This window comes from Patiria miniata, unplaced genomic scaffold (assembly GCF_015706575.1).
Source record: "Patiria miniata isolate m_02_andy unplaced genomic scaffold, ASM1570657v1 HiC_scaffold_5, whole genome shotgun sequence".
Lineage (NCBI taxonomy): Eukaryota > Metazoa > Echinodermata > Asteroidea > Valvatida > Asterinidae > Patiria > Patiria miniata.
In genome coordinates this window covers 17,508,778-17,534,082 of record NW_024037072.1, presented here as the reverse complement: position 1 = coordinate 17,534,082, position 25,305 = coordinate 17,508,778, and the positions used below count along the sequence as shown (strand labels likewise).

The 25,305-nt window shown below is 40.3% G+C and overlaps 1 protein-coding gene across 1 annotated transcript; it reads right to left on the bottom strand.

Moving 5' to 3' along the window:
* Positions 1-160: 160 nt before the first annotated feature.
* LOC119741548 (oxalate:formate antiporter-like) lies at positions 161-25,037 on the bottom strand. Its single transcript, XM_038217343.1, has 11 exons — positions 24,764-25,037; positions 20,824-20,891; positions 14,701-14,822; positions 12,248-12,374; positions 10,209-10,357; positions 8,601-8,730; positions 6,593-6,877; positions 5,598-5,720; positions 2,359-2,513; positions 860-1,014; positions 161-570 (listed from the first exon to the last, which is right to left on the bottom strand). The coding sequence occupies exons 1-11, from the start codon at positions 24,858-24,860 to the stop codon at positions 515-517; spliced, it is 1,467 nt and encodes a 488-aa protein (XP_038073271.1). The 5' UTR covers positions 24,861-25,037; the 3' UTR covers positions 161-514.
* Between the last annotated feature and the right edge of the window lie 268 nt (positions 25,038-25,305).

Sequence of the window (25,305 nt, the reverse complement as noted above, 5' to 3'; positions counted from 1 at the left end):
TCACAAATGCCTGCTTAATGGTGAATTTGAATGACCAAACTTACACAGCTGGAAGCTCCGGCGAATTTGGATGCTCGTTTGTGCAATTTTAATTTGAATGCCGTGTTGTTAAAATTGCATGATTAAAATGTGAAATCGCATGCTTCAAATGTTAAATTGATTGGTGTTTTTAGCTCATTGAATGTTGATCTCCACGTGCATTCAAATTCGTGCGAAAATGAGTGATTGGTCACCAATTTGGCCGCCAAATCTGCTAACTTGGCCGGGAAAACCTATACATGTTGAAAGTTCCACTGAGTTTATATCATGAACAGATTAGAAAAAAAGTCCCAGACAATTATTATCCAGAAAAAAAAGAAATAAGGAGAGAAAGAAACAAAGGGAGAAAGAAACACATCGACCATTTCAAAAGGGTGATGGGTTTGAGCCCGATCACCACCATAAACATGCAATACTGTTGCTGAACCTGTTGTGGCTCATTCTGAGAATCAAGTCCACAAGTGAAGAGTTGGATTTATAGAGCACTACCATTCAGTTTCTTCACATTGAACGTCACAGTTAGAATTGCACCTGCAAAACAGAAGAACAAACACATTGTTTTGAAATGCCTACTCTTCCTAATTTTGTTCACAACATACGCAAATAGTCAAGACACCGACAAAGCTGGTGATTAGTAATTAAGTACCGAGTTCCGCAAAAAGGTTTGTGTTCACTGCCCAGGTCAACAAATATTCATGGCAGAATATGGGATAAGCAAAATCCAAAGTTTACATGATTTCTTTCGGAAATTGATTAAGTTTCTGTGCATTCAGCTAAGAAAAGGTTATAAAACATGTGTCCATGTGAAGTGTTTACTCACCAATGAAAGAGAAACCAGCCATCATGGCAAACATGCCAAACCAGCCAACAGTGTCACTCAGTGTAGTGGACAGCAGTACACCCACTGGGCCAGTAAGAGCTTGAGATGTAAATAGCAGACCATAGTTCAAGCCAACGTAGCTTGTGCCAAATGATCTAAAAACAAATCATACAGAAGATTGTGCAATGTTATAGTCAAAACCTTTTTTTTTGAACATTGGTACATTAGCATTCCATTCTTTATCTTTGACTTAGATCATACCATTCAAAATTAGTATCATTTATGATCATTTCTAATGTTCGGAAGGGAAACATGTTATTTCCAATGTTCGGAAGGGAAACATGTTAACATATGGCCCTTATTCACAACTCAATTTTTTTTTATACCAATTTCAACAATTAAAACTAGATTTGCATTTATCGAGTTACAAACGCCGGGTGATCGGGCTCAAAACTATTTCACAGGTCAATGCCCAGTTGTGAACATTTTTGTGTCAGAATAGATAAAGGATCATACAAATTCAGCCTTTCCAGTAAAATCATCTGTTTTAATTTTTGTTTAAAAATGCATCTTTTAGGGTATGAAAAATTTCAGTACATTTTATGTACACGTTACATGTTATTCCGGTTTGACGACGTCAGCACTTAAAATGTGCAAACTGAATACTGTTTGATTCAGAGAGGATACATGTTCATCATGAGGTGAAAAGAACTTCTAAATATATGGAAATTATAATAATGTTTAAGTGTATGTATTAACACCACCTAACTTCCGGTTTGATGAAAACAATAAAAAATATAGGTTTTTATTGGTTATATAAGTTGCTCCCAAGTTGAAATGTACATGTGTAGGTCTTTATAGGTTTGATAGGTTAAAAGGCTTGGCTGTGAGGCCTGACACTTTATACTCAGCGTTGTCCCCAGTGATTTTGAGAACAATTTACAAACCGTTCTGATTGGAGTTGAAAACACAACCCCCTGCTTACTAGAGGAGATGCCTTGGAAACATGAGGACAGGGTCGTGGGACAACACCGAGTATATATACCCAATATTGAAAATACATCACCCAGACAAAAATTCCATCTTGTGAAAAAAAGAATATACTACACTTGCTTTAACAATATCGCACTTGTCTTCGACGCTTGCAATATTGTTACAGCTTGTGCAAATGTAATCTTGTATCTCCTTAAGGCTGTACAACGCCTGAATAAATCCCCGTAATCTGATTGGTGGGTCGTTGATCACGTGTCCTCCCTATGCATGGCCCGGCCGCACAGCAAAAATAGAAGTTCTATTCTGTTTTGGTGGTGGCTGTGTCCAATCAGATGACGAGGATTTATTCAGTGTTGTATAAAACAAATAATGAATGTTTCACATTCATGCAATGGAAAGAATATTTTCATTCTGTGACCGGTGGAATGTACACTCCATCCGTCACCTCATAAAATTATTGTTACCGTTGCACTCATAAACGTTATTTGTATAATAAAACACTATACCTGGCAGTTGCTGTGGGAAAAAGCGAGAAACTGCCGGAGAAAGTGAAGAATATGAAACATATCCAGACAAAGAACATTGCTTCTCCCCCGGCAGGTGTTGCTATAAAGCTGAGCATGAGTGCCGACATACAACAGCACAGTGATGTCATTGCAACCTATATAAAAGTAAACATTATACACATAGAATTTATATCATCTGCACTTATACCAATATGCTAATTATACTACGTGTATAGCCATGCTGTGTTTATAAGTTTACACTCATATTCAGGGCTCGAATTTCATGAAATAAAGCACTAGACAGCAGGTCTAGTAACTGAAGAATCTTACTGGACCTGAACTATTTTTTACAAGACCTGTCATAAATAAGAAAAAACAACATTTTGCACTGTGACAGGAATACAACAAAATGCTACATGTTCATGATGTACGAGTCGCCCGTTTCGTGTGTGTGCACTTGGCTAGTTCCCTGGAAAATTAGTCTAATTCTCTTGCAGCGGGCACAGCAGTCCTTCATTTAAAGAAAATCCAGGAGAGCTATAAATCGCTATCCTAAAATCTTTGAGGAGATTTTAAGGAGAGCGATTTTCTCTCCTTAAAATCCATGGATAAACGACGGTAACCCAAAAAACTGCACCCCTGAAACATTTGCCTTTTTCCAAAAACGGATGAGTTAATTTTTTTGTTTTGGATATCAGATTGAAGCCGAGAGTTTTTTTCTTTCAAATACTGAAAAAAATCATGAAAGCAGCACATTGGGTTGTTGAGAAAATGCCAATTTTGTAAAAGAAGTTATTTTTCATCCTTCCCAATGGTGCTTCAAACAGTGAAACATGTTACTGTAAGCCCACTGTGCAATTGTCTTTCATTTGTGCAATTTCTTTAATATTTTTTACATATTTATGATGCTGAAAAGGTTTGAAATAGGACTAAAAAGGAAAAGACAGCTGTTCATGTGGAAAATTAAAGGTATTTCCATCATATTAATTTGTACACTGTCATATTATGTGCCATGTTGTTTGTAAGGATTTGTCCCTTCAGCTGTTCAGATTTTGAACATGCAGTTGGAACGATGATTATTATTTTGATACAATACTTACCGAGACCAACACAGGATTGAAATTGTACCCAAGTGGAATTTCAAGGGGGCTTTTTTAGGTTTTGTGTAGTATTTTTTATCTTTTAACACAATTGATGGGATTGAAATAGTGAATATGAAGGGTCCCTATAATTACACGGACATCTGTTCGAATAGTTTATAACACAGGATTTTAATTTGTAATCACATGGAATTTTAAACAGGCCTTTTGTTTTAGGTTATATTCAGTATTTTATCTGTATTGAATTTAGGTTTTGTGCAGTATTTTTTATCTTTTAACACAATTGATGGGATTGAAATAGTGAATATGAAGGGTCCCTATAATTACACGGACATCTGTTCGAATAGTTTATAACACAGGATTTTAATTTGTAATCACATGGAATTTTAAACAGGCCTTTTGTTTTAGGTTATATTCAGTATTTTATCTGTATTGAATTTAGGTTTTGTGCAGTATTTTTTATCTTTTAACACAATTGATGGGATTGAAATAGTGAATATGAAGGGTCCCTATAATTACACAGACATCTGTTCGAATAGTTTATAACACAGGATTTTAATTTGTAATCACATGGAATTTTAAACAGGCCTTTTGTTTTAGGTTATATTCAGTATTTTATCTGTATTGAATTTTAAAAACTTGTAATTTTTCATTAACGCGTTTAAATGTAAAAGGCCAATAGAAATTCCCGTCAGGGATAATTAAGTCAAATTGAATTGAATTGAATTGAATTGAAACAATGCGCTACATGCATTTCATGCACAAATAGGTACAGCGTAAATCCCTCAACTGTGGTAATGCCTTTGGACTTGGAGTGGACCAAAAAGGAGTTGTGTTACACAATTTACATTTTCTCAGCAACCCAATGTGCTGTTTTCAATTTTTTTTCAGTATTGGACAGAGAAAACTCCAGTGTTGTAGTACTCGTACTCGGTACTCGTACTTGAGTACTACTTGAGTACTTTTTTTGAAGTACTCGTACTCGTACTCGTACTCGTACTTGAATGTCAAAGTACTAGTACTCGATATGACGGAATTCGTACTCGAGCAGTGAAGTACTCGTAAAATTGTACTTGATCATCAAAAAACTCGTACTCGAATAACGGTACTCGATAAAACAAAGTACTCGTACTCAAATAGCGGTACTCGATAACAAAATGGTATATCACTTACATTACCACGGCCTTTTTTATTGATACTTTCAGTTTAAAATGGTCGATTGCGGAGAAATCAAAATGTTCTCTACTCTATGCACGTCCGGACAAACCCAATTAACAGCTAGCCATGACTGGGTCTGTATATAGGTCTGAGCTGTGATACTTTCCTGGATCTCAGCGCAAGATTCAACGTACTTCACCACTTAGCAACAACGCTGCAGGTATATTCACTTTATCAATCACAATAAATGAGACAAATACATTCAGGAGCATCACTAAACCACTTTGAATGAGGAGTGTGACAACAAAATTGCCGACAGAGCATCAAAGCTAAAAGACAGACAGGATTTTTTCTCCGTTCACCTGGCCTCCATAAAGTGGAGGGGGGGGGGGTGTTGTGTTGGGGTGAGCTGTTCAACGTGGACGATAATGAAGCACTATTGGACAATGGGTGGCACTCTTCAACCCGGGACATTTGCCGACTGACACACGATTTTACCTATACAGGAAACACGATTTTGCCAGCATTTATAATTAAGGGAGGGGGAGTGTCACCCCCCCCCCCCCCCCCCCCCCCCCCCGAGACGCCCACAAATTAATTGTGGCCAAATTCACGTCCATGGAATAGACAGACATTCGATAGACACAGGCAATACATATTTGTGTGATTACCAGATGATACTCGGGCTAACCTCTAATCTCTACTGTACAGTTATGGTAAATTTACATTACTATTCCCCAATTAGTCCAGAAACCACTGAGAATACAACACTCCTTGATGGAAGAGGGTTCAATAGTTTGTGACCTTGATCTTAAAGCAACAAACTTAACCTTTAGCAAATAAATTTTTAGGTTTAAACCCGATTTAAACCATTTTCTTGAAAATGCATGCGCATGAATCAATTTTAAAATAAATCCTATTTTAATGATCATAAGGACTTTTCCCCTAAACGTTACATTTTTTTTTTTACAAGGGGTTTACCTTATATGAGTACACATCGGCAATATGTCCCCAAAACAGCCTTCCTGATGCATTGAAGATAGCACTGACTGAACCCACATAAGCAAGAAGCCTGTCATCAGAGATAAAGCTCAGTCCATAGGCCTGTGTGCAAGACATCCAAATATGAAATTAGGCTTCAAAATTATGATGTTTTAAATGTATACCCCATCAGTCTCTGCTTTAGACAACTGCAGTATTTGTTAACTGCAGAAAGACCTGCGAGAAAACCCGCCGAGAAGTATTGTCCGGAAAAAGAAAAAGAAAGATTAATACGAACGATTTCAAAGAGTGGTCGGGTTGTGCCCGACCACTCAAAAATTGTTTTACTTGCACTGTGAGAGGGGGAAACCTTGTGTGGATGTGGGCAAGTCCACAAAACGTTCACACTTCCTGCACCCTGTGGACCTCTTTTGTTCACAGGTCCACAATGCAAGGTTAGAGAATGCCGGATAGTGGATCTGAATGACCACAAATCCATAACATCTTTACGTCTACATCAGATTTCTTGGTGTTAAAATTCACTTTAAAAAAAATACAGGCCTTCAAAAGGAATTTTATCGCTTGTGATGTTTGCAGACAATTGTGACGACAATTCTTGAAATCGCATTTTGGACGAAACATTTAGGGTAATTGTTTTTCATTTAAATTAAAAGTAGTTTATTAAATTGTTTCACCAGTCATAATTATATTTGGTGCTACATATTTTTCAAAATATGAAATATTTTTTGGGGGGTTTGGGTTCCGCTTTTCTGGACTCGCCCTGTACATGGCACAATATTCGCAAATTCCTCCTTCAGAGAACCCATATTCATAACCTCTTCTGATCAAACACTTTCTGGTTTGATGAACAAATAATATTGATACATTTATAAACATTGCAAAACAAATGAAGACACAGGGTAACTCATCACTTTGGTCAGACACAAGGCAATCTCGACAAGTCTAAGATATCCAAAGCTTTGCTACATACCCACCTTATACAGGGTTGAAATGAAAACAATGGTCTGTCCATTCAGAAGGAATGTTGCCCATAAGGTCCAGAAGGCACGCGTCTTAACAATCTCTTTAGGATGGAGATCAAGGCCTGAGCTCTTTTCATCTATTTCCTGATGAGTAGCTATGGGTCCAGGATGGTGATCACTGCCTTCATCACTACTGCTACATGTACCATATTCATTCTCATCTGGTGCAGCATTGGCAGAGGCCACATTCTTAGTTTGTTTATTAATCAAGGACTTCTTGTCATCTGATTGGAATTTCTGTATAAAAAACACAATGAAATATTCCATGCAAATGGCAATGTTAGTGTGCCATTTCATGATTCAGATGTAGGCCCTACACTGTAAGTTCTACTTATACAAAAATAAACAGATAATGATTTTCCCCATGAAACAAAAGTAAGCCATGTCAACATGTTTTTCAATGATAAAGTATCAACAGTACCAAATGAAATGAAACAAAATGTAATGAACTTTTGAAAGTAGTTATTGAGATAATTAAAGGGAATGTACATCATTGGCTTTTGCTGTAATTTTTAGAAATGAAATATTTGAGGGGATAGTATAATAGATCAAATATTGTAACACTGACTTGTTTGAAGTTTTGTGTTCGAAAATGTTAGAAACACCAAGAAAAACAAAACTGTTCAAGTAGTATGGTTCCCCGACTCCACTGAAGATAAAATGGATCAATTTATAGATGCCGGACAATTGTAAGGTAAGGGAACCTGTCTAGCTGGCCTGCGCCCCTTCATGAACATGTAACCAATAGCAAACAAAATTTGGACTGAAAAAGGGGTTAATTTGGAGCAGTAGTTAAAAAAAAGTTAGGTTTTTCCAACGGTGGTCGGCCGACCACCGTTGGAAATGTACACAAAAATACCATTTTTTTGAAAATGATTTCACACCAGGTGCCATAATTTTACAGGATGCTTTAGACTGTCATTTACCAACATCCCAGTAAGGTATTTCGTAAAAACTTGGTAGTTTTAGTTTTCGATGTTTGCAAATGTTATATGGTATATTCCCCTTAATACTATTGGTTTTTGTCATCGAGGTCCCAACCTTCTTCTTGAACAATCAATATCATGTCCTAATTATTTGGCTCTGGCCAGCAGTAAGCATGTGTCCTATGGGAAGTTGGGATGTATCTGTGCTTCCAAAGCATGCATGTGCAACGTACTGCATGCCAAAGCCAGGTACTCTAGATGGCTAGTACTTGGCATGAATGTGAACTTGAATTTGTGACGTCCAGTCAACAATGTTGCAACATATTTCAACTTTGGCAAATTTCACTGCGAAAGTTTCATGACATCACATTTGTTTTGCCTTTGCCTTTATACAGTGTTTGAACCAGTCCTTACTGTTCAAGCTACCCCAGGTTTCATAACAAGTTGGGTCCTATGTCTAGGGTCTTCGGACTGGAATTTCAGTTGTGTTTCAGCACAAATTAAAATGGTGCCCCAGAGCTCGGAATTTCATTACTCAACTTACTATTCCCTAAAGATTACATGCTGTGACTTTGACAAAACTTGTCACTGGCTAAATCAGTTCCTTTTGTTTGTCTGCCTTTATTTGAAATGCATATAAAGATTGATGGAAGAGGTTTTGTCACTAGTATTTTTGACTTTCATTCCGAAAAATTAATGTTTAATTGCTGTTTTTCTGGCAACACAAATTGCATTCACTTTTGAATGAATCATCTGATGAAGCAATTAGATCACATTTAAGTCTGGAATTATTACTTTACAAATTTTGAATTATTTGTGGCCTGACAATAATTCAGTTTTGGCAGGGGTAGATTAGTTCCCATTCCTGAATCAATAATGTAGGGATAGGAAGCCAGTCTAGTTGCAAGGGGATATGGTAGTGCACAAATACAGCCAACATATAAAGGCTTTTATTCATCAGTGGTTGGAAGATGCTAAAAAGAGGGAAAATAGTTTCTAAGTTGAACAATTGTCAAGAGAGCCCCGATACTCACATTTTTAACATTTGTGTCAGGCTGATCAAACATCAGCAAACACCCTATTAACTGCAACACAGCATAACATCCACCACAAAGGAGAAAGCTAGTGGGCACCCTTTGCAATAAGGAATGTTCCTGGAAGTATCTAAACAAAAATAATGACAAATTCATGTACACTACAAAAACAAAAACTACTGGTTTACAGTATGTTACAGGTAACTTATACACCCTACATGTATCTGTAAAAGTAGTACTAGCCTCATAGCTCATGGTAGTCTTTTGAAGGCAAACATAAGATCTTAAAGGATAGAAAGTGTCTATTTTTGTTAGCTTAAATGTTAAAAATCCTTGAAACATGTTGTGTGATATGTTTTTCATGTTTGTAGGGAGTGTGATGAGTCTCAAGCATGTGTACACCAGTACTCCTGAAATAACATATTAATATTTGATTTTCTCACTGGATCACAGCAAATGCTTTGAGAGTTTCCCATCTGGTATATCAAATGCTAGTACTAAGGGGCCATTCAGTATTTTCAATGTTTTAAAATTTCGACTTTTTTTCCAATTTTTTTTGACCCACCCACCCACCCCTAATTTCGATTAATAAAAAACTGAACATGTACATGCACTTGCATGTACATGTACATGTACTTGAACACCATGTACATGTGTGTCTAGCTCAGTGACAGCGTGAAGTTGTCGGTCTTCCTCTTTTATGTGATAAAATGTGTGATACCTCACCAACAAGTATATTTTAACGAAATTCAATCGGAATATTTATCAATTTAAAAAAAAAAATTAGTTGTTGTGTTACTTGTTGGTGTCCCTGCCACACTGTACGATGGTGTAGCCGTGCGTTATGCACGTGGATTGTTTACTTCCGTTTTGACGGGGACTTTACTGAATAGAGTCTGGTGACTGTACATAGAAATTTCTTTGAATAAAAGTCGAATCGTTCATTCATGTGCACTTGTTATGCAAAGCAGGGGCAGTGGTTCAAGGATATCTATGTCGACTTGCAGAAAGTGTGCAAGAACCGCGACTTGAATGCTTTTATGTGTTCACAATACAACGACGCTGTTTAGTTATTTCAATGTGTGACACAGTGAGAAATTTTGGAATCATAATGGCGTCAGCGATACTTGCTGGGGAGCTCTTGCGTACGACTTTCTGTACTTTGGTACTGTTGTTTCCAGGGGGGGGGGGGGGCGACCCCCCCCATGAAACCTTGTCGCCCCCCAGTCGCCTCCCCCGCTGAGATTTTGAGTTTCTAAAAAAAATTATCATTGATCTACATGATGCCCCCCTCCCCATGAAATGTTCCAGCCCCCCCCCCCGAAAAATTCCTGGCTACGCCACTGACAGTACATACAGGGGACGAAGTTGGAAAAGAAACACACACCGCGATATCGGAACGTTTGCGCGTAGTTCAGGCAAGTCAAAAGATCTATCTTTCTTTGTTTTTTGTATCTTTTTTCAATGGAAAGTGAATTTCGATTTTCAATTATTTAGCTTGACCCACCCACCCACAATTTGGAAAAAAGATCGAAATTTTAAAACATTGAAAATTCTGAATGGCCCCTAATATGGCTCAGGATGCAGACTATCTGACAAAATACTTACTTTTCATCTGGACGCTGTGGCAATGACACGTTAGCCACAAGGTTATTAGGATTGATAAATGCTGTCTGGATTTGATCAAAGAAGAAAGCACCACCGCCAAATCCTGCCACAACAAGTCCATTGACTAAACCTTTCCGTTTTGGCAGCCACTAAATATAAACAAAATTAAAAATTCTGAACCACATATTCAATATCTCATCATAACACAATTCATTTACAAATAACTAACTAATGCCACGTAAAGTTCTACTATAAGGCTCTGCCTCGCCCACTACATGGGGAGATGGTTTGTTTCCATATGTTTAATATTACATGTTATTCTTATGCAAATTGTATGTAATATTACCTTACGGTCTTATTTTAATTGAAAACACTTTTGAATATACCGGTATGTATGGCAGCATTCCATTACTAGACTACAGGCTCTGCAAAATATCCTTTGGCCTGTGGAATCTGGCAAATCCACTTCCTTCTGACCAATGTGTTAATGCCCACCATAACCCAGACTTGAAATCAAGTCGGTACTTGGCTGGGTTTAGTTTGTCTACACCGCCGTGTATCACTTAGACTGAGAGCTGGATAGTGTTTAACCCTAAAAGGGCCAGGTTATTTTCACCCGTAAGATCCTAGCCCTTGAGTGACGAAAAATTTTGAAACTCGGTACATGCATAGAGCAACTCTTCACGAACATACCCAAGAAATATCATGACTATAGGTCAATGGGTTTTGGGTACGAATGGTAATTCTTGTCTGTGTACACGACGTATATGGGAAAATTGGAAAATTTTCGCCAATACGCCGGGCTCAAGGTAATTAATCTGACCTAAAAGCCCTCTTTAAGTAATATTTTCACGTTCCACAAGTGCCAAGGCATCATTACAAACAGCTTTCATTTTCTCCTCTACCGTTGCGTTGGAACGGTATCAGCAAAAAGGAAAAAGAGGGGGTGACGGCCACGCCCACCATTTAATCACCATTTTGTGTGATTATTATGGGCACACTTTAAAATGTTGAAATGTAGGGGCCTAGAGAAACAACACAATGGTGCATATTCAATGGCAATGGCACCATGCAACGCCATAGCCTTGAGACTCTTAGTTTTATGTCCCATATGCCTCATTATACAGCTAATTAAACATGTAATAACCAGCATCTACATGTAGCTCATGCTCCCTTGATTTACAGCAGCGGCAATTTACAAACATAAACATTCCAGACCATTTTAATGGCAGGCTAGACTTTTAATGAAGGCATGCATGACTGCTGCTTAAAGGGAAAATACAACATTTGCAAACATCAAAAAATAAAACTACCAAATCATTTTGAAATACCTTGCTGGACTGTTAGTGAATGACAGTGTAAAGCATCCTGTAAAATCACGGCACCTGGTATACTCTCATTTTCAAGAAAGTGCTATTTTTGTATCAATTTCCAACGCTGATCGGCCGATCAGTGTTGGAAAAAACTGGCCTTTTTTCAAATACTGGCCCCAATTGACCATCGCACTTGTTTGCAATCGATTACACACCTATGAACGGGTACAAGCCAGCTAGACTGGTTCCCTGACCTTACAATTCCCCAATGTATGTAAACTGCTCTGTTTCTTCTTCAATGGAGTCAGGGAACCAGACTACAGGAAAATGATTGTTTTTCTTGGTTTTTATAGCATTTTCGAACCCAAAACCTAAAAAAAAATCAGTGTAACTATATTTGCTATATGTTTCCAACCCCCCAATTCCATCCATTTCTGAAAATTACAGCAAAAGCAAATGATGTATATTCCCTTTAACTGCTCATATGGTATCATAAATCTATTTTGGACTGTACTGGAAAGTGCTGAAACAATTTTATTCAAAAACGAAATGCACATCCCTGCGCAAAATGTAAAGAGGTGATCTTGAAGATCCATTAGATAGGTAAAACTGCAGTACAGTTGTTTAAGGGGAGGAAACCTTGTATTAACCTGGAGAAACCTTGTATTAACCACAGGCCCATCTTAGCTTTGCAATGAAAATAAAGCAGATTTTTGGCATACTTACACGCATGGCACATACAAGTGGTGGAGCATATGCGATACCAATACCAATGCCTTGAAGTACACCATAGGTTAGAGTCATCAGAGTGAATGAATGCTCAATGGTGAAGTAAGACAGCAGTACACCAAGGCTACATTGAGAATTACACACAAATATCACAATTATCAGACTCCAACATGTACAAGAAAATGTGTTCAAGACATATTTCTGAAAAACTATTTTGGAGGCTAAGATTGTACCGGTAGCATCTAGGTTTTCAGGGAGCAAGTGGGCTTTGCATGTACACCATGAGGCTGATATGCTGTTTTAAATTGTATCCTTGCTTAAACACCAAGTCTCCTTTATCAATGTACATTGTAATTACCTTTCCATCTTTCACAAAATCAATTAGTATTTGGACTGTGGATGCCTCTTTAAGCGAATCAAGGGGGGGGGGGAGGTTGAAGTAGTGGTGTGCATTTATGGGCAGTATGGAAACTGGGTACCCTACTGAACTAAAACACGGGTACCCAGGTACCTGTAAAAGAAAACCAACCCCCCAATTCAAATCCTGGAAGTTGTCTGAAGGGCTTCATAGCTTTATGGTTTAAACAGCAACTTGTCGTTAAAATGCATATAAACGGGAAATCCATGGTTTTGGTTTTCCATGTAGCCTGGTTTTCATTTTGAAAATTCCCCACAAGTGGCATCCAAAACCTTTCTTTTTCACTGTCTGAAGAGTTACTCAGTGCTTTGTAAAGTTAGTCACCATAATCTGGAACCAGTACCTGACATCAGCGGCCGGGTACTCAGGTACATGTACCCGGTTTTGATGCACACCCATTGAAGGATGATCAGATCTGGCCACAGGTATTGAAGGGTGATGTGTAAATACAATGTATAAGCACAGTCAGGATCTAATCCATGTCTGAAATTCATTTGTAGGATTTGCAAATAATAATAACCCCTTGAAGGAAAGATCAAGTTGGGGTTTCATCTGGCCTCAATAGCTTGATCAAATGCTGCAGAAATGTATAATTCATGAAACTTGGCACGGATGTTAATTGACAAATAACCAACTAAATCTTACACATGTACATAGGGTCATTTCATCCCAACCTGTTAACCAGTTCACGTCGGATGACGTGTATACACGCAAAGGTTTTGCGGTATTTGGAATGGATGATGGATAAACACGCAACGAGCGATGCCGGAATTATCTGTCAGCGACCCGCCCTTAGCAAGAGGCCGGAAATGGCAGTGTGTGCTACCCACAGATGATAAGTACAAATAATACCATACAGTACCTGTAGTTCATCTGAATAAAAACTGGCATTTGCATTTACTACCATTTTTTTGGCATTTACTCCCATCTGTATGAATAAAAATTAAGCAAACGCTTTTACTGAAAACCATTTGCTCTTGAGTAAATAGCCTGCACAATGTAAAGGTTTACAAGTTTATAAGTTTGCAGAAAATAAAAGTATCGTAACCGAAACATAAAGCGGCACGTGTGTGCCCAGCGCGTACATACTCGGTGCGCATTTCTAGCTTCGTGCGCGTTGAGCTAGGTCACCTGCTGGAGGACAGATACATTTAGCTGTAATGAATGACAAAAGTGGAGATGCTGCGTAGCACGGTGGAGCATATGACATAAAGTTAAAATTATAACAGTGCTCGTGCACTGGAAAATAACTCCCAAAGCTTTTGGTGTGTACATGCACCTTCTTCAGGGGATTATACGATGTACAAGCCATACCGTAGTTCCGATCTAGTATTTTTATTCTATATCAATGGTCGTAATACAGACTGCAACCGCCCCACCGCACTCGCATTGCATTCCAGGATGAACTACCTGTATAGAATCAATTTTCTTTTTTTAATGTACTCGATTTGTGCTCCAAACCAACAAGTCGGTGCCAAAATTTGAGTACAAAGAATCAAGTACGGGCCGAGTCCAAATAATTTTTGAGTAATGATAGTCGAGTACGGGCCGAGTACATGCGTGTACTCGAGTTGTACTCGAGTACGAGTACTCCAACACTGAAAGAAATACCGTACTCGCATAAATGGTGAAGAATCCTTAAAAAAAACCTGGATCCAGACCCAGATCCGGATCACTTCCAAAATCTAAATGATTTGTACTTTAACCAAGGTCCACTCCTTAACAAATTTTCATGCAAATCCGTACATATCTTTTTGAGTTATCTTGTTAACAGACAAACCAAGCAACAAACTAACCAAATCCGATGAAAACACTACCTCCTTGGTGGAGGTAATAAGATCGAGTCTGTTCCAGAAGGCTGTAAATGCCCAAAGTTGCAATGAGTAGGGGTTTGAATAAGCTAGCTGTTTGGAGAAACAAATCAAATGTATTGAAGAGCATTTGGACAGCGACTTTAAGATAGCCAAACCCTGTTTAAATGGAGTGCAAAAGCTGTAGCTTTAAGAGCCACGACATGAAAAGTTAACTGTACCTCATGGTCCATCCTCCAATCAATACTGCAATACGTACACCAATCTTTCTTTCCAGAAACCCACCAATCCACATACTTGATCCTTGACCAACAAGCATCAGAGCAAAGATCAAACTAGCCTCCTGCAGAGTAATCAAAACATACACATATACCGGTAAATGTACCCGAATTTAAAAAAACGATAAGATATTCTCTCCAATAAATTCTACCTATCATTTCTCTATTGTTATGGACAGCTTTTACTTAGTTTGCCGTTATTATAACAAATATTGTATTGAAGGCTTTAACATTAGGGACATAAGAAAACTGGCATTATTAGAGTCTTTGTAGAGTCTTTGTTACGGGAGATGTAAATTCAATACAAGTCGTGGGAACCACGCCTGTCGGGGCCAAAATGGGGCAATCAGAAGGACCCTGCATGGGTCCCGCTCCATCTTCCCGATTACTTTGGGTAGTAGGGAGATTGGTGGAAAAGCGTAGGCAAACAGGTTGGTCCACGCAAATGACGGGGCACTTGTGAACTCCAGGCAGTAGCCGAGTGAGATGGTGGTGAGTACCCACCGGTCAGAAGTGATTTGGTCCCAGGACCTGGCGAAATGGGCCAAACAAGCTCCCAAAGGTCCTGTGATGAGGGCCCATTGTTGGTGAGCATAGTCTCTTCCGCCAGCCAAACCGCTGCCGGGAGTGGCGTTTGAGGCTGAAGGGGAGAGGTGGCCCGTGGATTGGCGTCGAGCGGTGAACGAAAACCATGGCTTGACGGCTGTGGCGGATGACGACGGGGTCTGAACGGCTGGGAGGCTTTAAAGGAAGGGCCAGTAGCCGGTGAGCGCCACTGGGAGCCCCGGCCTCTGGCTGCAGGTAATACCCGACGAGACTGGGGAAGCGGTTTGGGATGAATCTTTGCCAAATTAATCTTCTCTGTAGCCTTGATACAATCAGCTTCAGCCTGCATACGAGACTAAAACTGGCCTGCAAAGAGATCTCGTCCCGGGAAGGGAAGGGACTCGAGACGCTTGCGAGCTCCATCGGTAGGCAAAATAATGGCATCCAAAATTGCTGCTCGTCATGTCTCTATGCTATGAGGACAAACACGTAAGTTCAACGAGAACTGCCTGAAGTGTATGGTCCAGACAGCGAAAGGCGGAGCCTAGCATGTTGGCCGGGATGGTGGAATCAGTTTGACACCCCTGGAATAAGTAATAATGTGCTGAATCTTTAAGGTGTTCTTGGGTTTGGAAATCACCGAAGATTTCTTCTTTGGGGGCCCCTTGGATGACCTGACTTCAGAACGGGGAAAAACGCCCGTATAAAAAGGGCCGTAAAAATGGATGGCAACTGAAATAATCGGAACGGCCGGAACAATAGTTAGGGCCAATGATTTTCTGTTTCAGAAAAGTGCAAATTCCGTTTTCAAAAATTCTGAATTCCGTTTCAGGCTGAAAAATTCCGTTTCACATTTATTCAATACATAAAAAGGCATTTAAACATATACCATGTACACAGTAAATAATTCCAAGACGATAATGAAATAGTCGTTTGGTTGGAGCGCGGGAAAACTATTTCTATTTTATCAACGGCCGATCAATGTACAGACATAGTATTTAACTTCACCACAGTCAAGTCGTATACTGCACTGCCACTGACTCACACATGCAAGAAACATGCAATAGCCGTACAGGCCAATCCCATGACGTCACACACATCAGCTGGCCGAAACGAAATTCATGTCCGCCATTTTGTTTTCGGGCTAACGTTAGCGACAAAATTGGATAGTTTACGCATGGAGGAATAAGAACACACGGTAGATTTTGGACTGAAGCACAACATGCATTTCAATAGAGCCAAAGTTAGGTGTTATACGAATGGCTGATTGATTGAACAGAGAAAAATAAACCTGCCGATGGAGCAAAAGAGACCCGCGAGAGCGTGCCGTGAGTGTGATGATTTTTCACCGTTGCGCTGACCGACAGCTACGGCATGCGTCGGGACTGTCACTCCCATGACTACGCGTACTACGGTAATGATCTCGCAACATTTATTGCTCTGATCTTGAACGTTTTTGTCCCCCCAAAATCATGATATAAACACTGCTCATTTGTTGTATGGCTCGTCTGTTCAATCAATCATCAATAATTTGTTTTGTACTCAATAAATTTATTAACGAAATTATGTTTTTTTTATCAATAAAATTGCAGAAATTATATTCTTCAGATTCAAATTCCGTTTTCCGTTTCGAGGAGCAGATTCCGCGAATTCCGTCCGTTTTCCGCGATCGCGGAAAATCATTGGCCCTAAATAGTGTGGCAGCCACCACGATTTTTGGGCGACCAGTAAACTAGGCTGAAGAGCGATAGGCCTACGGTATCTAATGAAGTATGTATCGCTCTAGTAAGTACTCAAAGTATAAAGTAAGTAGTATGTCGGAAGCATAACACTGTCGAAAGTTTGGAGATAACTTAACTGGCAGGTAAATAACAGCGAATTGCCAGTCAAATAGCAGTGTTCGTTTTGAGGGCAAAAGCACTGATTATTCGGTGCAGCGTGTAACGGTAACTGGTAACATAGGTACATGTTAGGGGGGAGTGGCTTGCAACTCGTGCGACACTTGCTCTGTGTAATGTCTCACTCGTTCTGCACAGTAACACTGCTGTGAGACAACAAAACTTGCGGTTGAAATAACAGCAAAACGTGGCGTTCGTGTTGGCGTGAGGGATTTGCTAATAAGCGAAAATATCACACTGATTGGACGGTAAGTTGTAACCTAGGTAAGGGGAAGTGGCTTTCAACTCATGCGAAACGCACTCCGTATAAAGTCTCACTTGTTCAGTACAGCAAAAAATAGCCGTGAGACAACGAAACTGCCGGGTAAATAACACGGTACCGCCGGGTAAATAACCGCAATCATTTTGAAGACGAAGACTCCAAATAGTCGGTGCAGCGTGAGGGATTGGCTTAGTAGCGAATATCACGCTGATGGGTCGGTAAGTAGTGGGTGAGCGGCTTTCAACTCGTGCAACGCTCCCCCCTGCAAAGCCTTGTCCGTTTGGAACAGGATGAATGACTTTCGGCCCATGTAAAGCCTCACGAGAATGGTTGTGATGTACGAGCATAAAGTGAGTAGCCAGCAACCTGTGCAAAGTCCCACTTGCTTCGTACGAAGTGAGCTACCTGCAGCCTGTACTAAGCCTCACGTTAAGAAGAGGTCGTGTAAATGTGGAAAGCGAGCAGCTTGCAGCCTGTACGAAGCCTCGCTAGATGGGTACGGCGTGAGCTCCTTGCAACCTGTGGGAAGCCTCAGGCACACGGTCTCTTACCGCAAGAACCGTGTAACACGAGTGAGGGACCAGCACCCTGTGCTGTGCGAGACCTCACTCCCGAAATGTACCCGTAACAACCAAAGAAAAATCACGAAAAAAAACCCGACCAAATATTACAAAAATTTACTTGACTTGTAGAAACAACAATAGAAGACAAATATTAGAATAAAACTATGAACTTAGCTGTAAAAATGGCTGAGAAAAGACGGAGAAAATTTAGCAAAGCGAGAGCTCTGTAAATATATTTGAAAACAAAAGTTAAGGCAGTGCTCAACGGAATTTTCTGGCTGAATTTTCGGCCCCACTGGGCCTTCATTGGAGCTGGACTGACTGTTTGAATGCAGAAAAGTCCACATTCAAACCGCCAGGTGTGAGCGTTCCAAGCTTGTAGATGATGCGTTGTTCCACATCTCCACAGATCCAGAGAGGTTCGTGCCGGGAGGGGGGGGGGGGGCGCAACGGCTCATTCGAGTGAAAAATGGCCTTATTTTACAAAATTTTGGTCACTGCCGGGGGGGGGCGCACGCCCCCGTAGCACCCCCCTGGATCCGCCAATGCACAGGGTGTCTGGGGAGATTGAGTCGGACACTTCGAGGGTATTCAGTATATCGGTCAGCCAAACGACACTTTGTTTCGCTGATGTAGTGGACACTGCATAGTTGGCAGGAGATACAATACACAAGGTTGGTAGATACGCAAGTGAATTGTCCTCTGGGTGTATAACTGCCTTTGGGACCGCCGATCTGGGGTGGATTGTGGATGGACATGCACGTATTACAGCGTGGGCGATTGCAAGCTGTGGTGCCGGTGTTGATGTCGTTAACATCAGAGACTGGTGGGAGCATTGATCGGATTAAAGTCTGTCCAAAGGACTGATCACGTCTGAAAGCAACGAGGGGAGTTGAGTCGTTGTTGAAGATGTGGCTGGTCAAAGGATCAACTCGTAGTGTGCGGAACTTTATCATGATGATAGCACAAACCCGCAGGAACGTTAAACGGGTGGTAGGAGAGGACCAAAGGGATGCACTTGTCTACATCCTTAGCCGATGGAGTAAGTGCTTTCTTGCGGGAAATGGCAGAAACTCGACGCAAGGCATTTGATGTGATGTCCGTGGGGTAGCCTCTGTCCACGAAAAATGTGGCCATCGTAGAAGCTTGTTGCCTGAAATCGTTGTCATCGCTACAAATGCGTCGTAGTCTGAGGAGCTGTGAGTAAGGAATAGAATCCTTACAAGACTGTGGATGGGAGGAGTCGTATTGTAGATAGCTGTGGGAGTCAGTTGGCTTGTGGAACATGGAGGTTACCAACCGTTCACCATCAATCCGAAGTTGAATGTCAAGGAAGGAGAGTGTGGTCTCTGAAACCTCTGAGGTGAATTGCAGGGCAGGGTGATATTTGCCGACAAATTCAATGAAGTTTTTCAGTTCCTCCCTTGTGGATGATGTTACACCAACAATGTCATCCATGTACCTCCTGTAGAGCAGAGGCAGTGGGCCAGTGTATAGTCTTTGAACAGGTTAGCTTCGACATACCCGACGAAAAGGCAGGCGTAACCTGGCCCCATGCGCGTACCCATAGCGACTCCACCTTGTCTGTTGTTGAAGGTAAAGTTGTGGAGCCTCAGAACTACCGGTAGTTCTGCAAGACAGACGAGTGTCGTAGATGATGGCGTGGAGTCCGGCCGTCACTCGAGGAAGTATTGCAAGGCTACCAACCGTCTGCGTGGGGGATGGAGGTATAGAGAGACTTCACATCCATGGTGAAAAGGTGCTTGTTAGCAGAGGGCACAAATCTGAAATCTTCAAACAGCCGGAGAGCATCAAGGTGGCTTTGACATATGATGGTAATGCTTGTGCAATAGGAGTCAAAACTGAGTCAAGGTAGCAGGAAACAAGCTCAGTGGGACAACTGCAGGCTGAGACAATGGGCCGTCCTGGGTTATTAGCTTTGTGAATCTTCGGGAGGAGGTAGAAACAGGCAGCACGTGGTGCAGAAACTATGAGGTTAGCAGCATTGGTAGGTAGTACGCCAAGTTGAATGAACTCTTTGACGGTACGGGAAACTTCTTTCTGGTGCTTAGCTGTTATGCCCTGTAATTTCTTTGTCAGAAAGTTGACGCTGCTAAGAAAAAAGAGGAAGTATGGCTGGCGCGCCGCAAGGTACTGTGGGTAATAAATCTTAGCTTATGGCTGGCCTCCTCTAGGGAATAATGCATATGTAGTGATACTCTACGGGTAAGTAGAGCGCAGTAGAACTGAAAAATACTGCACAAAGTTTTGTGCTGGAAGCCTGGTAAAGCCATTGAAAATTCCTGAGCAGGGAGAGCATTGACCAGAAATATCTGCTTCCTTTGGTGCATTACTTTATTCTTCAGTGTATAGGATACATGTATATTAAATAGCCATTCAACATTTCAAAAAAAAAAAATTGGGTGGCCGACGGTGAGTGGATCAAAACAATTTTGAAAAGATTAAGTTCTTAATACTGACAATTTGGACTTGCCCCTAAGGTACATGTAAGTGGGACAGAAACAAAGACGGATGGATAGTTGATGACAATATTGTCAAGACCAACGGGGAGTTCTGAAAATGTGTGTGACTAAGTGGTAAACAACACTTTGAAAACATGAACAAAATCATTTAAAAATAATCACAAATGGGTACTGAATCTAAAAAGATCTAACAATTCAATTCAATTGGCTTTTAATCTTTTAGATCTGGATAGTTTGACTACACATGTACTGGTAGTTTCAATTGCTGGATTCTGAAACAGAAGATTGTTAGGATTAAATGAATAAAAATTTACCTGGTAACGAAGATCATGTGGCTGACTGAACTCACGGATGTAGGAGGTGAAATAAGGTGACATGTTACCTGTTCATAAAGACCAAACAATAATGGTTACTCTGATGTCCACTCTGAAGCACTTTTTTCATTTGCTATTATCCGATCCAGGGATTGGGGGGGGGGGATCAGCTATAGAAAACATGTACAAGGATTGATGATTTAGAGTGCCAGTTTCAATGAGAATATTATTTTTTTTTGGGGGGGGGGGGAGGATGGACCACCATATCCCAGTACTGTAATCAACAAACAACACAAAAGTTTGGGACTTAAAATAAAGGCAAACGTATCACATCCTGTCACTGGCAATTATGAAAATGTGACTGGAGGTGAGATATGAAGCAAATGAAAGTTCTACATGGTGTCTAAAAAAATACATATAGGCCTACACATCTTTATTAAAGGTAAATTATCAGAGATGTACTGAATCAGAAAGCTCTTGGCAACTACAAGAAGAAAGGCCAGGAGGTCATATAATCCCATAAGCACACACAATATATTCAAGGATGGTTTTCACCAACGATGCTTGTTCATGTTGTTCAAGGCCAACAAATAAACTGTTGTTCGGAATTCTTTGTATTGCTGTCCTCGGGATTTACATGTACATGTATGTTATACAAGAGCACCCAATCTCAGCAGCCACAATACAGAGTGTTGTCCCAAGCCACAGTGTTGTTGACTTGAGTCGCTAACTCGGACTCGGGTTGGTCTCGAGTCGCCATTTTTTTTACTTGAGACTTGACTTGACTTGGGAACAAAATGACTTGAGACTTGACTTGAAAAAATATGACTTGTGACTTGACGTGACTCGAATAAATTTGACTTGCTGACATTAACATGTTTCTTAAAGTTACAAAAAACCAAAAACCTCTGGGCGTTCGTGCGCACTAGCATCATCGGTTGAAAAGAATGCAGTATAGCGAATTACTTAGCAACCAGCATGCGATAGCTGGGCATCCTGAGCCTGCCACACATCATGTAGATGACTAGCACTATGCGTGTGTTATGGACAATGTATCATACTCGACATCGTGCATGTGAGGTGAAGTTTGTGCTGTGCGTAGGGTTACAGCCGGATAGTTTGTAGGTTCGATAATCCAAAGGTTCTTTAGTCCGAAGGGACTAGTCCGAAGGTTTGTTAGTCCAAAGGTGCAATAGTCCGAAGGTGCAATAGTCCCATGGTTCGATCAACCGAAGGTTCGATCATCCGAAGGTTCGATAGTCCAAAGGGCCCATTAGTCCGAAAATTGATTAAGGTCCGAATCGACAATAAGGTTAGATAGTCCGAACAGACGATAAGGTTCGATAGTCCGAAAATATGGTAGGGTTCGATAGTCTGAATTGACGATAAGGTTCGATAGTCCGAATGGACAATGAGGTTCGATAGTCCAAATTGAGAATACGGTTTGTCAGTATGACACTTCGAACTATCGGACCTTACTGTTAATTCGGACTATCGGACCTTAATGTCGATTTGGACTAGTATCAGACCTTATTGTCACTTCGGACTATCGAACCTTCGGACTGATTAACTTTATTCTAAATTCGGACTATCGAACCTTCGGATAAATGAACCTTCAGACTATTGCATCAAATGTTCGGATTAATTCATGTTCGGATTATTTCATTTTTGGACTTACGAACCCCCTCTTATGGAAATTTTGTGCATTCAGACGTACTATCAAACCTTAGGACTAAAGAACCTTCGGACTATCGGGCGACCCCCGTGTGTAGTCTGAGTACCATCAGTTGTTATACAGTGGTCATTCCATAGAGACCACCCATTCCAAAATTTGTATCCTTGTGGAGACATTTCTTTGTTCTCGTGTAGTAAAGTGTTCAATTTTGAAAGTGAATTTGCAAAATACTCTTATTTTAACCAGAATTAGTTTCCTTGGCTGAAAGTGAATTTTCAAAATGCTCTTATTTTAACCAGGATTAGTTTCCTTGGCTGAAATTTGGAATATATATCCCTTTTCTAAAACTCTTCCATTTGCGACAAATCAACCCACCTTGGAAATTCCTATGGGTTTTAAAACCCATATCTATTTCGTGAAAACCTCGTGGAGACCTATTCATCTATAGAAATTGCCCTGTGGAGACCTTTACAATGTTTTGTTCCGTATTGTGTGTGAGTCTCCACAAGGCTACGAATTTGTAGTCACAGGCTACACGTACACATTGAGTAGTTAATCGTAAGCATGCTAAATGCAACTGGAGAACGGCTGCCACCTCCAATCTGCCATAGGCCTAAAGCAAAAAGAATTCACAACATGCATTAAACGAAAACGTTTCGGAAGGACATTTTGTCAGATGTCCTTCAAACATTCAACATGATGAAACAAGTTTGAAAACATTATAGGCCCTATCAAATGAGGTTTTTTTTAGACTTTTTAGATACAAATCCTAAGGTGTTTGAGAGAGGATGTCTGAAAAAGTACATTTAAAAAAATCTCCTTACATGATGCACGCTTTGATAAACCCCATTCCTCATCTGGTTCCTGTACGTAGTACATGTATGTGCATCTAATTTTTTTTTTTTAAAGACTCAAGACTTGACTTGTGAAAAATTGACTCAAGACTTGACTTGACTTGGAAAAAAATTGACTTGAGAATTGACTTGACTTGCTAAAATTTGACTTGGGACTTGACTTGACTTGGGGAAAAAAATGACTTGGTTACAACTCTGCCAAGCCAACTAATTGAATACATCTACAGTGAAATCTCAATAAGACAAACCTCAGGGGAATGGGCTCAAATTTTGAGTTAAACAAAGGCAGTGTATATTTTGCCGGAGACGGCAAACCTTTAGTAAACGTTAGTTTGCCGGATATGCACTGAACATGCGCAGTTACTGTTTTTTTGTACTTAAACATTTTCCGGTGACAAGTTTTAGTCTGGCTCCATGCCAAAATTATCGTTGTTACCTCGTATTCACAAGATGGGATTCAGACCATTTTATAATTTCGGACTTTATTTCCCTTTTAAAAAAAATCCTCCAGAGCCACAAATCTGAAAAAGAAAATGTAATACTCTGCAAAAAATGTTTGAGACATGTTAAAATAATAAAAGAAGAATATTCTTATTTATTTGGGGATGAAAAAAAAAAACAACTTAAAAATGTGGTGTGGTCGGAATCGAACGCGAGTCATCCCGCTTATTAGAGCCTTTGCTTAACCACTACACCAAACGTGCTACTCAACTTCCGGTGGGAATTTAATACATCTTATAATTCAGCCCTATTTTAAAGAGTACAGCGCCCTCTGTTGATATGGATTGCCGCCGGCAACCTTTAGTAATCGTTAGTTTGCCGTCATTACCTCCGGCAAAATATCCACTATCTTAAACAAATGGATTTTCTTTTCAACAACAATTGACGGGAATAGGTTCTTACTTGGGTTTCGAGTATGCAGGTTTTACGAGATTTCACTGTACATGTAGACTGCGCACAGTCATCACAACAACTAGATCTATTATTATGTCTGTTCGATGAACAGAACATGGGGCTTTACCGCATGTTACATTTTGAAAAGTTTTGAGATTTTTTGATTAAATTCCAGTCCTGTAAACTCTTCAATTTTGTGGACGAAAGTTTTCATTGCCATAGTTGTGGTTACAAAGTCTTACTTACTTACTTACTTAGGTTGATGGGAATAGAATAGGCTAAGCCTGGCTAAGCCTTTGTGACCCCATATCCAATTTCTTTCCAGTAGGCATCAAGATGGTTCTTAAACAGGTTTGTTGAGGTTGCATTCACCACATGTGATGGGAGGTTGTTCCATTCAGACGGGACGGGAATAGGTCTTGTACAGTTGTAGTATAGACTATAGGGCTTTAATAAAGTTTATTTACGGAGGTAGTCCAGTAAATTGGCCACATTTATGGGGCTATAACGAACTTACCAAATGTGTAGATTGTTCCCAGTGTAATGTGGACAAGAACTCCACCGAGTAAAGCTGCCCAAGCTCTCCATTGCAAGTGTGCACTGCAAGCACCCATGTTGTCAAGTACAAGTTGTTGAATGTTTACAATCACCGTGCACCACGCACAATGTGCTACTGCCTAGCTAGCTGCACATGCACCCCCACCACCACGCATCGCGTATACGGTACACGCGTAGCGGCAGTCTAACATCACAACCTGTAAGCAAGTTGGACTTTATGCACGTAATCACTATGCACTAGACTGCAGCTGATAGGCCTAGTAGTAGCGGGTCTGGCCACACGTGCGGAAACTTACATGCGGAAACTTACCGCGACATTTCTTTGCGTAATATAAAGTCTTTGACCGGCAGAGTTAAATGTCCCTGACATGCCCGATAACTTACCGTAATAATAATAACTAGATTTATGTTTGTGGACAAACACAGGGCTGTTTCGGTAGAAATTTGTGACGTGTGACATGTAAAGTTTCAAATATAAGTTCCATCAAGGAAAGATGTGTA